Source organism: Calonectris borealis, chromosome 1 (assembly GCF_964195595.1).
Source record: "Calonectris borealis chromosome 1, bCalBor7.hap1.2, whole genome shotgun sequence".
In the NCBI taxonomy this organism is placed as follows: domain Eukaryota; kingdom Metazoa; phylum Chordata; class Aves; order Procellariiformes; family Procellariidae; genus Calonectris; species Calonectris borealis.
In genome coordinates this window covers 589,805-603,365 of record NC_134312.1, presented here as the reverse complement: position 1 = coordinate 603,365, position 13,561 = coordinate 589,805, and the positions used below count along the sequence as shown (strand labels likewise).

The following is a 13,561-nucleotide window of genomic DNA, read 5'->3' as shown; positions in this document are numbered from 1 at the left end:
GGGGCAGGACGGGGACAGGACCGGGACCATGGCCGGGGACGGGGTCAGGACCATGGCCGTCACGGGAGGTTCCCAGGCTGGGGCTCCCCTCCCGGTGCGGGCAGGGCCTCACCCCGGCACGGCCCAGAGCCCCCCGCCGCCCCCCGGGCCGGTGCTGCCGGTTTGGCAGAGGGGCAAGGGATGGCGTGCTGTCCCACGGGGACGGGCGGCCGCAGCCCAATGCGGTGCTGCCATGGGACACGTGGGGACCCCAGGCCTTCGCCCCCCCATCCCTTGGGTGCCCCCCAGGCTGCAGAGGGACCACACTGAGCCCCGCGGGTGCCCGGGCCGGATCCTGCCCCGGAGCTGGGCCAGGCGGGCATTGCAGCGCGGAGCACTCCCCTTCTCTCTTCAAGTGAAAATCTGATTTTGTGCAGAATAAAGTGTGCGAGGAGGGGTGACGCCTGGTGCCGGGACGAGCGGCGTTCCCAAGGGAATGGGGCCCGGGACGGGACGGGGCGCGAGGGGCTGCCCTGGGCAGGGCATGGGCACCCGGGCCCACGGCCACCGGTGACAGGCAGCTTCCCGCAGCGCAGCCGGGACAGCCGTGCAGCGGGGACAGCAGCGCAGCACCCGTCCCAGCGGCAGCACCCGTGCCCAGCCAGCACCCAGCTGTGCGGGGCCGTGGGTCTGGGCAGGAGGAGGAGGGGGAGGAGGGGGAGGAAGCCAAAGGGGAGACGTGTCGGTGATGCCCACATGGGCAGCTCGCTGCCGGGGTCTTGCTCCACGCACTTTCAACATCGGCAGTCACTAAATTTAATGTTCCGCAAGGCGCGGGGGCAGCCGGCGCCCGTCCCACCCGGACGTGGACCCCGCGAGACTGCTCGTGACCCCAGGGCCATCAGCGGCCGGACGGCGATTGCCACGCTGGGGTAGCGACCCCCAAGCTGCTTCCCGCAGGCCCCAGCCCCTCCGCCCCCCCTGCCCACTGCCCTTCGCTCGCTCCCTCGCTGCTGCCCGCGGCCCCTCACTGTCCCGTGGGGTGCCAGGCCCGGCCCCGCACCCTGTGTCGCGGAGGGGGGTTGCACCGTGGCCCTGTCCCATGGGGCCACCGTGGCTGGCACAGGCAGCGGGGCAGGGGCATCCCTTTGCCCCAGTAGGAGCCCGCTAGCCCAGAGCCACCAGCAGCCGCTAGTGGGGCCACCTGTGGCCAGGGCTTCCCAGCTCAGGGGTCGCAGTTGGGGGTCCCCAGCTCGGGGGGCTGCAGCGTGGGGTCCCCAGCTTGGGGGCCAGGCCAGGCTCCCCGCCAGCCCCTGCCCACCCTCGGGGAGCAGCATCCCCCCGAGCCCGGTGCCGCGGGCTCAAACATTAACCGGGGGCAGGTTAACTGGTGACCGATTGCCCCCGCGCTGGCTGGGCCGCCCCTGCGCCGCCCCCCACGGGGATAAAGCCGGGGGTCCCTGCAGCTGCCCCAGAGCCCGTGCGCCCACCGCCCCTCGCCACGGCCGGCATGAGGAGCCTCCGGGCGGTGAGTACGGGCAGGCGGGATCCAGCGCCCCACACCTCGGGGTCAGACCCATCTGCACTGCCCCGCGTGTCGGGGTCTGACCCCCTGCATGTCACCCCACACCTCAGGGTCGGACCCCGCTTGCATCGCCCCACACCTCGGGGTCAGACCCCACTTGCATTGCCCCACACGTGGGGGTGCAAGTCCTCCCGGGTACACAGATGGCACGGGCAGCCCTGTCCCTGGGGCTGTGGGGCACAGCCCCACAAGCATCAACCCCCCTGGGGTCTGTGCCGACAGGCAGCAGCCCTCGGGGACCCCCCAGCTCTGTGCGGGGGGGGCCCACACAGCTCAGCACTGGGGCTGTCACCTTTTGAGGGGGTAGAGGAGATTCCCGGGACCCTCGGCGATGCCCTCCCTGTGATGGGGGTGCCAGCCCCACATCCATCCCAGCCCCACAGGTGACCCAGCCCCATGGGGACACCACCCCAAGAGGGTCCCAGCCCCTCTGTGTCCCTGCCCCACGTGGGTGCATGCTGTGAGGGGGGGGAAGGGGGTCCCACAGCTGCGGGGGAGGCTGCTGCTCCAGCGAGCCGGGGGGGGCTACCCTCACCCCCCAGGACCAGGCAGGTGGGCTGTGCCTGTCCCCGGGGGGCTGCAGGGCATCGTGCAGCACCCACAGCCCTGGCCCCGGGGGCTGCGAGGGGCCGAGGCAGTGACTCCTGGGAGCTGTTGCCCTAAACCAGCGGCACCTCGGGCCAGGCCCCCCCGACCCAGGCTGAGCGGGTGGCTCCCCCTGCCCCCCCGCTCTGCACCCCGACAGGACGGCTCTCGCCCCGCACCGGAATGGGGCGGCAGAGCAGCACCGTGCGAGGGCGTGCAGCGCTGTGCGATGCCGCGCATTCAGGGCTGTCCTTTGCCGACAGCATGGTCTCCTCGACCCTCAAGAAACACTGGGTGCTCTCGCCCTCTGTCCCGCGGCTGCCGGGCCAGGCGCAGGATCTGGCCCCACTGACTGAGCCCGGCCCTTCTCGCCGCAGGAAGCCGACCCCTCCGAGGGGCCCGAGTCCGGCAAGGCCAAGTCCCAGTACCGAAACTACATGGTGAGCCCGGCTGGGCAGGCGGTGCCGCCGTTGGGACGGGCGGTGATGCCGAGGCAGCGGGAGGGTCCCCTGCCCCCGGCGGGGTGCTGGGGGTCCCGCAGTATGAGGCCGGGGGTCCAGCTGCGCACCACCGGCCGTGCTGGGGGCCTCATCCTGCTGCTGGGAGAGGGCGGAGGAGCCCAGCGGGAGCTCTGCTGCCCCAGGCCGGGAGGGAGGCTGAGGGGTCTCCTCCCACCCCACCGGAGCCCCCCCGGAGCCTGACGCTGTGCTGCAGGAGGGGAAGCTGCTGGACCGTGTCTACAACACCTACCTGCTGATGCACACCCACCAGACCGTTGACTTCGTGCGGAGGAAGGTGCGAGCCCCCCTGGGGCCACCTGCAGTGGGGGGGACGCTGCAGCCCCCCCACTCTGCCCCCCAGCACTGCAGGTGCAGCCCTGGTGCCCCATCCCAGCCTGCTTGGGGGGCACCCACTCCCCCACAGCTGTGGGGAGGGTCCCAAGGGGTTTTGGGGTGGCAGCGCAGGCAGGGGGGGTCGCTATCGTGCTTGCCGTGTGCCCAGAGCACCCAGTACGGGACCTGCTCCCTGCGGAAGATGAGTGCCATGGAGGCACTGGAGCTGCTGGACCAGCTGGTGGATGAGTCGGACCCGGACGTGGACTTTCCCAACTCCTACCATGCCTACCAGACCGCCGAGGGCATCCGCCGGGCCCACCCTGACAAAGGTAGGGCCGGTGCCCCCTCCCACTGTCACAGAGCCCATGGGGGCCATGTCCCAAGGGGGTGACGGCCCCGCTCGCCCCCAGACTGGTTCCACCTCGTGGGGTTGCTGCATGACCTGGGGAAAGTCCTGGCGCTGTTCGGGGAGCCCCAGGTGAGCGGGATGGAAGGGAGGGGGCAGGCCGGGGTACAGGGGATCCCGCTGGTGAGGGGTCCCTCCTTGGGGACCCCCCTCGGGCCAGCGGGACGCCTGTCGCAACCCTCCGCAGTGGGCTGTAGTGGGGGACACCTTCCCTGTGGGCTGCAAGGTGCAGAAGTCCGTCGTCTTCAGGGACTCCACCTTCCATGACAACCCCGACACCAGAGACCCTCTGTACAGGTGAGGCCGGACCCCCAGACACGGTGCCGTGGGGTGCTGTGCCCCCCAGCCCCTGTCGCAGCCATGGAAGGGGCTGGGGCGCAGTGAGGGGTCCAGCCCCGAGCCCCCGACCCGCTCCGTCCCCAGCACCGAGTACGGGATGTACCAGCCTCGCTGCGGCCTGGAGAACGTCCTCATGTCCTGGGGACACGATGGTGAGGGTCAGGGGGCCGGCCGGGGTCCCCTCTTTGGGGCAGGGCCCCCTTTGCTGGAGGATTCGGGCCTGGAGCCCCTTGCACGGGGCGGGGGGGCTGCAGGCCTGGGGGCAGCAGCTCTTGGGGCTTCTGTCCCACATGGGGGTCCAGCCCCGGCCACTCGGGCCTGTCCCTGCGCGCCCCCCTCTCTCCCCAGAGTACATGTACCGAGTCATGAAGTTCAACAGCTTCGCCCTGCCCAAGGAGGTAAGGGCTGGGGGGTGGCGTGTGGGGCCGACCCCCGCGGGCCGTGGGGCAGGGACCCGCCGTGGGGAGGGTGGGCGCCCCTGGCACGTCCCCATCCCCCCAGGCTTTCTACATGGTCCGCTTCCATTCCTTCTACCCCTGGCACGCACACGGGGACTACCTGCACCTCTGCACCGAGGAGGACCTGCGCATGCTGCCCTGGGTCAGGGAGCTCAAGTGCGTGGCCGGGGGGGTCGGGGGGCTCAGCCAAGGCCCCGGGGAGGGGTGGGGGGCCGCAGCCCCCGGCACTGACAAGCCCTCACTCCCGCAGCAAGTTCGACCTCTACACCAAGCAGGAGGAGCTGCCCGACGTGCAGCAGCTCCGGGGCTACTACCAGTCCCTGATCGACAAGTACTGCCCCGGGCAGCTCTGCTGGTGAGCGGGGAGCCCCAGCCGCCCCACCGCACCAGAACCCCCGCCCACCCACCGCACCGCCCCCGGCGCAGCACCCAGCACCCCACGCTCAACCCCCGGCCCCCGGCACAGCCACCTGGCCACGGGGGGCACCGGGGCTATACAATAAACCTGCTTGTCACACACCCCAGTGCCAGTCGCGCCCTGGGCAGCCCCCAGCCCCGCCGGGGAGATGACACCAGGGGAGAGGCGGGGGGACCAGCGCCATCCCCGTCACCTCTCCCCAGGGGGAACAACCCCTCCTGTGGGCCCGGACCCCTCGTCCGGCCCCAGGGAGAGCCGCGGGGCTGGAATGTCAAAGGCTTTATTTAGAAAATTATAGGAAACCTCTGTGCTCACCGACGAGCCCATGGGAAGCACGTTACAGCCAGAGCCCTCCCACTGGGGCAGGGGGCTCGGGGCGGGGGGCGCAGGCAGCACCCGAAACTGCCCCTGCACTGGTCCAGGGGCAGCCCAGGGCCGGGCAGGATAACCAGGAGGGCTCGTGCTGCCTTGCTGCGGCTGCCCAAGGCTGCTCCCGCCAGCGCGGAGCATGGCCCCCCAGCGCAGAGCGCCCTGCCGCCGCCCGGCACGGCCCCGGGGCGCCCAGGACGGGGCGAAGGGGACAGAGGGGCAGCTCCGGCCCAGGGGAGCGGCGCAGAGGTGATGGAGCTGCCCCGCTCCGCCCGGCGCCGCCGTCTGCGAGCGATGGCCGCGCTGTGCGTGAAGGCACTGGCAGGGGAGAGAGCAGCGGGCTCGCCCCGGGGCGGGCAGCGTTACGGCAGGGGTGGGGGCCTGCCTGCGCCCCGGCCGGGGCCCCCCACCCCGGGGCGGCAGGCGGGGTCAGGCAGCCAGGAGGAGGGGAGTGGCGGGGCCTGCGGGCAGCGCCATCAGTCACTGGGTGGAGGACGGGGCCTGGGCTGGGGGCTCCGGGCGCTACTTCTTCTTCTTGGTGCCGCGGAGGCCATCGCTATGGCCATCGGCTGCCGCCCCCCGCGCCCGGCCCTCGCCTTTCTCCTCCGCCTCTTTGGCCTCCTTGCGCCGCACCTGCCCGTTCTTCTCGCCGCCCCCTCGCTCCGCAGGCTCCCCCCGCCTGGGGCCTTTGTGGCGGGCAGGGGGCGCGCCCCCCCGGGGCCGGCGGCCCAGGGCCCGCAGGAGGCTGACGGTGGCCGCCACGAGGTACAGGGACCAGAGGACGGCGGGGCCGGAGAAGGGGCGGCTGAGCTGGCGGAGAGACTGCAGCAGCCAGGGCAGGAAGGCGTCTGCCGAGCGCTTCAGTGGCGTCTTGTCCTGCGGGGCGAGGGAGGGGGGTCAGGGCTGCCCCTCGGCCCTGCCGGCGGCTGGGAGCGCAGTGCGGCCGCGGCGCAAGGCCCTACCTTCAGCCCGTGCTGGCTGAGCAGGCTCTCCAGCGTGGGGTCGCCCAGGGAGACGGCGGGGAAGAACTCCTGCACGTGCTGCCGCCGCCACCACGGCACAGGGCCCTCGCCGCTGCGGGATGGGAGAGCTCAGCACCCAGCCCTCCGCCCCGCAGCCCGGGCAGGAGGGGGGCAGGCTCCTGCCTCCCGCCCGCAGCCCTGCTGCAGCCCAGGCAGCGACCCAGCCTTGCCAAAGCAGAGCTCAGGCCCTGACGAGCTGCAGGTGCATGCCGAGTTCACAAGTTAGCCAGGTGAGAAGCAGCTCCCAAATTCAGGCCCGCCCTGAGCTGCCTGAGCACAGTCAGCGCGCACGACCGCACCGTCTGTGTGTTGATGTGGCATCACATCAGCTCTGGGGAGCAGAGCGAGGCTGCAGGGGGGGTGCAGGCGCTGGCGCAACGGCCCCGGCCCCGCTCACCTGCCCTCGGCGCTGCCGGTGAACCAGTACTTGTAGAGCTGGGCACGGATGTAGATGGGGGGCTGGGCGCTGAAGGGGTACCGGGACTCGTCGACCTGCACCAGGCGGATCACTGCCGGAGACACAGCGTTAGCCCCCGCCGGGATCCTGCACCCCTGGCTGCGGGAACACCCCAAACCGCTGCGGTGCTGGGGCCCAGCAGCTCCAAATCCCCAGGGAAGGGCCTGGAGCACAGACCCACTGCGGGGGGCCAGCGACAGCCCCCAGCCAGGGTAGATGCAGCCCTGCCTGCTGCTGCGGGGGCTCAGCCCAGGCAAACCCCCCCTTGCTCCCTGCGACAGCGCAGGACAGAGGTCCCTGCTGCAGCGCGACTGCCAGCTGCGGGGCCTTGGGCTGCCTCTGCCGCGGCGCCAGGCCCGGGGAGCCCCCGGCACGACCCGCCCCACTCACCGTCCTTCTTGCCCTGCAGCAGGCGGTAGACGAAGCTGGTGAACCAGGGGCTGCTGCTGTGGTGGGCCAGGGCCGCGAACCACATCTGCCAGTCGAGGCGGGGCTGGTGCGGGGCCACCACGGGGGGGGCTGTGCTGACGTTCCCGGGCTTGTACATGAACTCGATCTCCTGCGGGCGGGGAGCAGAGCAGGTGGGGGGGCATCCAGCAGTGGGGACTGCCCCACAGGGGTCAGACCTGGACTTCCCCTAGCTCCGCTGTCCCGGGGGCAGAGATCCCCCAGACTCGCCTCCCTCGTCTCCTGGGGCTACCAGCTCCTTCCAGAGGGACAAAGCCCATGAGGGGACCACGCCAGCGGGACAGGGATGCTTGGGTCCACTGGAATCCGTTCCTCAGTGCCTGTGCCTGGCCAACCCACGCAACTGGCCGCAGTTCAGCCCTTCTTCCCCACAGCCCCTTCGGCGCCAAACACGATTGTTGAACTTGATTCACCAAGGCTCAGTGCCGGGTCCTGCACTTGGGCCACAACAACCCCAGGCAACGCTGCAGGCTTGGGGAAGAGTGGCTGGAAAGTGCCCGGAGGAAAAGGACCTGGGGGTGCTGGTCGACAGCCGGCTGAACATGAGCTGGCAGTGTGCCCAGGTGGCCAAGAAGGCCAACGGCATCCTGGCCTGTATCAGAAATAGTGTGGCCAGCAGGAGCAGGGAGGTGGTTGTGCCCCTGTACTGGGCACTGGTGAGGCCAAACCTCAAATCCTGTGTTCAGTTCTGGGCCCCTCACTCCAAGAAGGACATGGAGGTGCTGGAGCGTGTCCAGAGGAGGGCAACGAAGCTGGTGAAGGGCCTGGAGCACAAGTCTGATGGGGAGCGGCTGAGGGAACTGGGGTTGTTTAGTCTGGAGAAGAGGAGGCTGAGGGGAGACCTCATCGCGCTCTACAACTCCCTGAAAGGAGGTTGTAGCGAGGTGGGCGTTGGTCTCTTCTCCCAAGTAACAAGAGATAGGACAAGAGGAAATGGCCTCAAGTTGTGCCAGGGGAGGTTTAGATTGGATGTTAGGAAAAATTTCTTCACCGAAAGGGTTGTCAAGCACTGGAACAGGCTGCCCAGGGAAGTAGTTGAGTCACCATGCCTGGAGGTATTTAAAAGTTGCGTAGACATGGTGCTCAGGGACATGGTTTAGTGGTGGACTTGGCAGTGCTACGTTAACAGTTGGACTTAATGGTCTTAAAGGTCTCTTCCAACCTAAATAATTCTGTGATTCTATGAAACGGTAGCTCACCGTCCAGGTCTGCTTGTCGTAGCTGCCCTCCAGCACCACCTCGGGCCGCCCCCCGACACCCGTCATCCTGCGGAAGAGCCCGTAGGAGTTCACCACCTGGAAGCGTTCGACCGCGTTGAACATCTGGTGGATGCCGGGCCACAGCTTGCCGTTGGACTCGTAGTCGATGTAGGTGAAGGGCACCTGGGGAGCAGCAGAGAGCAAAACCCAGAGAGCGTCACCATGGCTAGAAGCAGCTTGGGGGCCGTACCCCAAGACAAACGCATGTTCCGCTGTCCCCTGCCCTCCCCAGACGCTTCCCACCCGCTCACCAAGCTGATGGCAAACATCCCCATGGTTGCTGTGGCGAAGACGGCCCACTGCAGTGCGGCCCAGAGCTTCCAGAAGCAGCCGCGGACACAGGCACACCTGCAGGGAGCAGATGGGTCAGGGCTGCACAGCCCTGCAGCCTGGGGCTCCGGCTGCGAGCTGCGGGGTTCAGAGCCGCCCACGCTGTGCCCGAAGCTGTGGAGGGCTCAGCCCCGCTCCAGCGCTGTGTGGGAAAAGCCCTCCTAACTCCCCCAGCACCCCCGAGCCGGGCCCCCACCCCAGGCGGGCCCAGGGTCCAGCCCTCCGCCTGGCTCCAAGCGCCCCTCGCCAGCGCCCCCAGCGCCCAGTGTCCCTCCAGGCACGAATTGCACCCTCGGGGGTGGCACCAGGCCACCCACACCAACCACCCCATTCCTGCTCAGCTCTCGCCGCAGAGCTGGAAGGCCTGGGGGGACCCCAGCGCCCCGTCACCCACCTGTACATGGCAGAGAGGATCTCCCAGGAGAGCGAGAGGAAGCCCAGCCCCACCAGCGGCAGGGTCACCGCCCGCAGCCACGTCGTGAACTCGTGATAGGTGAAGGCTGGAGTGAAGGAAAACCCACGGGCTCAGAGAGGAGCCTCTCCTGCCTCGGCAGCCACGGGCAGGAGACAGCCACAGCTGCCGCCGAGCTGTGGGGCAGGCAGCCCCGCAGGCGCGGCCGTGACGTACCCACTTTGGAGTCCAGCAGCCTCTTCTCCCAGCTGATCTCCAGGCCGAAGCACTGGATGCTCCAGTAGAGCAGGAGGCCGTAGGCGCTCAGCTCCAGCAGGGTGGAGAGGACAGCCCACAGGCTGGGGGGCCACGCTGCAGCAGAGCAGGGCCACTCAACACCGGGGGCTCAGCGAGCTCGACCCACCGCTGCACGGAGGGGTGCGAACCGCGCCCCGAGAGCCCAGGCAGGGAGGGGGCAAGCGGGCAGCGCTCAGAGCACATCCCTGCCCCAGGAGCCAACGCAGTGGCCCCGGCTCGAGCACCCCACAGGCACGGACCCCCGCCCCAGGAGCAGGCGAGGCAGCTGTGCTGGCAGCAGCTCTCACAACGCCGAGGCGGAGGGCAGCTGCGGGCAGCCAGACAACGCCTCTCGCTGTCGCACCCGGACAGGGTTGGTCAGCGACAGTGGCCTGTCCCTTCCCCACCCCAGGCATGGCAGAGGGGGGACCCCACCTCCCCAAACAGGGCACCCAGGGACTCACTGCTGGCCTGCTTCCTCTTGCTGCGCCCCAGCCAGCGCCCCATGTGCTCCTCGTCCAGCAGGGAGAAGGCCAGGACAATGGTCAGCATGTTGAAGAAGTTGTAGTTACCCGTGAGGATGATGAGGACCTGCAGCAGGACCTGGGGAGGAGTGAAGGCAGAGCTGGGGTGTCACAGTGCTGGGGGGCAGAGGACATCAGGCACCCCACCAGCAGCAGCACGGCCACCCCAGCGCCCAGGGGAGTCCTGCCTCTGAGGGGCTGCGCCCGGCGGCAGGAGCGGGGGCAGCTCTGCCCACCCACCTGGCTGTAGAAGGCGAAGAGCCGGAGGCGGCGGATGGGCGCAAAGAAGAGGAGCGGGACAGCAATCTCAATGACGTAGGTGGCCACCACGCTGAACTTCTGGAACCAGACGGGCAGCTGGTGGGCGAACCAGGCGCCCGGCGTGGGGATGCACTGGGTCTCGTAGTGATAGGTGAGAGCTGGGGGGACAGGAGGGGTCAGAGGGGCAGAGAGGGGCATGGGGACACGGCCTGGAGCAGGCAGAACCGGCACAGAGCCGTGCCCAACACGGGAGAGGTGCTGCCAGCAGCTGCCCAGAGCCCCGCAGCTGCCTGTGGGGCACAGGAGGCACCGCCTGAAGCCTGGGGCAATGCCCCCGCTTCCCCTGCCTGGCGGGGGTCCCCCAAGGCCCGTGACACCCTGCGGCACCCCTCACCTGTGAGCCCCCACCAGGTGGGGCAGCGGCTGGTCAGCTTCACCACGCCGGAGGCGAACATCAGCCGGAAGAGGAGCCAGCGCACCAGCCAGAAGGTGACGCCGTCGTGGGCGCGCCAGGCCGTGGACCGCCACTTCAGCAGGCGCAGGGGGGCCACCAGCACCGCCAGGAACCCCGCTTCCAGCAGGAGGCTGTCCCTGCGGGGAACGCCGCTGTCTCCCACTGCCACCCTGGGGCCTCAGACCCCCCGGGGCAGCCAGCTCTGCCCGGCTGTGCTGGCACCGAGGCCCCGGCCGGCCTGCCACCGCTGCCCGAAGGCGGTGAGCTGGGTCACCGCTGCCCGCAGGGGACACAACTCCGCCCTGGGGCTTGGGCAAGCCGCGGCCCGGCCGCAGGGGGGGCAGGATGGCAGCCCCCTGGCTCAGCCCTGCGGGCAGGTGCGTTGGAGGGGCCAAGGTGGGGCTGACTTACCACTGGAAGTAGAGAAAGACCTGCCCCACCTGCGGAGAGAGGGAACAGCGGTGAGCAGGGCAGGCCAAAGGCGTGGGTTTGGCCCCCCCAGGCCCTTCCCTACACCCACCCCACAGAGACGGGGCCGAGGGGCGGTCACAGATCCCTCCCGGCTCCTTTCCCACCACTGGCCAAAGCCAAGGAGCAGAGCAGCGGCCTCAACTCGCTGCCGAGAGCGGCAGCACCAGGCACCTCTGCGTTGCCCTGCTGCCTGGGTGCTGCAGCCCGCAGCTGGGCCCCGAGCAGCGCTCGACAGCGGAGCAGGCTGTGGGCCCGGCTGGAGGCAGGGCAGAGGGCTGGAGGGGAGGGAGGCTGGCGCCAGGAGGGGCAGGGACTGTCTCTCCAGCATCACCTTAAAAGGGAGCGAGGAGAGGAAGGCCTGGCCAGCACACAGGGCCGGGAGCCACGCGCACCACGCTCCCCGCATGTCATGGCACCCTCCCAGTCACGCCGGGAGACAGAGTCCCCGTGGGCGGGAGTCACCCAGGGCTTCCCGGCCACGGGTGCCGCTTCCTCTCCCTGCCGCAGCAGCGAGTCACTCTGGAGCCCCGGCTCCCACCCTGCCTCTCCTCGGGCCCAAAACACAGGCCACGCAGTTTGGCAGGGCTGCCCGTGCGAGAGGAGCTGCTCACCACGGCTCCCCGTGGGCACAGCCGCGTGCCGAGGAGGCCATGAGCAGTCCAGAGGGGACGGGGTAACAGCGCTGCAGGGCAGCCCCCCAGCATGGAAGAAACCCTGCTCCCACGGCTGGCGCCTCGCCTTCCCAGCCTCCCAACATCGTTCCCTGCAGCCGCCGGTGCTGGACACAGCCGTGCCCCGGCAGGAGGGACCAGCACCGCCAACCGCCCCGGCTGCCTTCTGGCAGGGTGGGAGAGCTCCCCCGTGGGGCAACAGCCGCCCAGCCCAGGAGGGATTTCCAAGCACAGGCGGTTTTTTCCTCTTTCATTCCCCTGGTTTCAGAGGGAAGAGAAACCCTCCTCCCGCCACGCTAGCGGACTCTGACTCACCGCGCTCCTCCACACGAGGCCACCAGCCCCGGCAGCAAGTGCAAATGGCTCAGGAGGGCGGATTTGTGGCTGGGGGGCACACAGCCCTCCCGGGACGCAGGGAAAGGGCCCGGCGCTTGGGACAAGGGCCCCGGGAGGGCTCGGCAAGGCTGTGGGCAGGTAGGGGACGGAGCTGCCCCCACTGCGGTGCGGGAATCGGCTTCACAGGCAAGTCTGGGAGGGTTTTATCGCAGGGAAAGCGCTGAGAACCGGCACAGGGGTGGGGTTGTACCTTCCCCACGAGCCAGAGAGCTGCCAGCACCTTCCCATGAGGGAAGCTGAGCGTGCAGGACGATGCTAACACAAGAACATCACCCCCCCAGCCCTCCTAAGTCGCAGCTCCAACACCTCCACGGCACCGTAAGACCCCCGCACCGATCTCATACCTGGTAGAGCGAGAGGTAGAGCACCCTGAGCAGGGCGAAGAGCAGGCTGTCCCGCAGGGGCTCGAACAGCAAGGCGCCGAAGGAGGCGAGCACGCCGAGGAGGCAGAGCAGCTCCATTCCCAGCTCCGTATCCAAACCCAGGCGAGGACTGAGCCATAACAGGGTGGGAAAATCCCGTAGTTGCTCCCACAGCCCCTTCCCGCTGAGGCGCAGCACTTTGCGGGCCGGTAAGATGCCATCTCTCCCGTACAGCCCTGGAAAGGGGACAGTGACAGCAGGGACAAAGCCACCCCAGCCCCATACGTCTGGGGCAGCAGAACTGGGAGCCCCCCTGCCAGCGCCTTGACGAGCGGGGGGCTGCCGTAGAGACTTGTCTGAGAACGGAGCAGCAGTGGGAAGAGCCCGCTGCCAGACCCAGCCTGGCCACGTGGAAGGCAGACGAACCAGGGGAGATGCGTGCGGGCAGCCCTCTGTTTTGGTGCTCCGGCGGGGGTGTTCAAGGGTCTGGAGCTGCCCCTAAGCCCCCGGAGTGGTGTGGAGGGAGGGAGCAGAGCCTCTCCCAATAGAGGAGGGCGGCTCCTGCCCTCCCCGGTGCTCACGGCGGGGCACAGCTCGGCCCCTCGCTGGCCACCGGGATGCAGGAGGCCGCGGGCAGAGGGAGAACCGCTACCGAGGGTCGGGTGAGCCAAGCCCGGCAGCGGGATGCAGAGCCGCAGGGTAGCGGCAGGGAAGGCAGGCAAGGTCAGCCCAACGCCCCCCTGGGGGCTCCGCATCCCCCTGCCCCGCAGGCAGCGGGGGGTGACCGGGCACCCAGCGAGGGCCCGCGGCCCCGGAGGGGGGTGGCAGCTCCGTCCCAGCCCTCCCCGCGTCCCCCCGGGACTGGCCCCATCCCAGGACGAGCAGCCCCGAGCGCCCGCCGCAGCCCGGGCTCCGCTGGCCTCGCTGCCGCCGGCAGGGCCTACCCGGCCTGCCCCGGCGGGGCCCCCCCGCCCTCCGGCCCCCCCCAGCCCGGGGACAGGGTGGGTGGGTCGGTCGGTCGGTCGGACCCCCCCGCACTCCCCGCCGCCGTACCGGGGATCTGGACGTAGAGCGAGGCGAAGGCGGCGAGGTAGGCGGCGGCCAGCCCGGCCAGGAACAGCGACCGCGGCCGCCGCGGAGGCTCCCCCATGGCGGCGGCGGCACCGCACGGCCGCGCGCGACCTCCGCGCGCACGCTGCGTCAGCACGCACAGACGTCAGCAC

At 69.9% G+C, this 13,561-nt stretch overlaps 2 protein-coding genes across 3 annotated transcripts; one reads left to right on the top strand and one right to left on the bottom strand.

Annotated features, from left to right (window-relative positions):
• Positions 1 to 1,489: 1,489 nt before the first annotated feature.
• On the top strand, positions 1,490 to 4,547 carry MIOX (myo-inositol oxygenase). Its single transcript, XM_075140604.1, has 9 exons — positions 1,490 to 1,507; positions 2,527 to 2,589; positions 2,846 to 3,314; positions 3,396 to 3,463; positions 3,579 to 3,688; positions 3,815 to 3,882; positions 4,079 to 4,128; positions 4,232 to 4,344; positions 4,439 to 4,547. The coding sequence occupies exons 1-9, from the start codon at positions 1,490 to 1,492 to the stop codon at positions 4,545 to 4,547; spliced, it is 1,068 nt and encodes a 355-aa protein (XP_074996705.1).
• A 323-nt stretch (positions 4,548 to 4,870) lies between these two features.
• LMF2 (lipase maturation factor 2) lies at positions 4,871 to 13,535 on the bottom strand. Of its 2 annotated transcripts, XM_075141011.1 has the most exons (14): positions 13,392 to 13,535; positions 12,321 to 12,574; positions 10,850 to 10,878; positions 10,379 to 10,575; positions 9,964 to 10,142; positions 9,664 to 9,802; positions 9,140 to 9,274; positions 8,906 to 9,011; positions 8,433 to 8,529; positions 8,122 to 8,304; positions 6,845 to 7,013; positions 6,395 to 6,506; positions 5,938 to 6,049; positions 4,871 to 5,851 (listed from the first exon to the last, which is right to left on the bottom strand). In XM_075141011.1, exons 1-14 carry the CDS (start codon positions 13,486 to 13,488, stop codon positions 5,498 to 5,500), a joined length of 2,163 nt encoding a protein of 720 aa, XP_074997112.1. In that variant the 5' UTR covers positions 13,489 to 13,535; the 3' UTR covers positions 4,871 to 5,497. The 2 variants fall into 2 exon arrangements, with proteins under 2 accessions (XP_074997112.1, XP_074997121.1); XM_075141020.1 differs by lacking the exon at positions 5,938 to 6,049 and having other exon boundaries at positions 5,578 to 5,851.
• Positions 13,536 to 13,561: the final 26 nt, after the last annotated feature.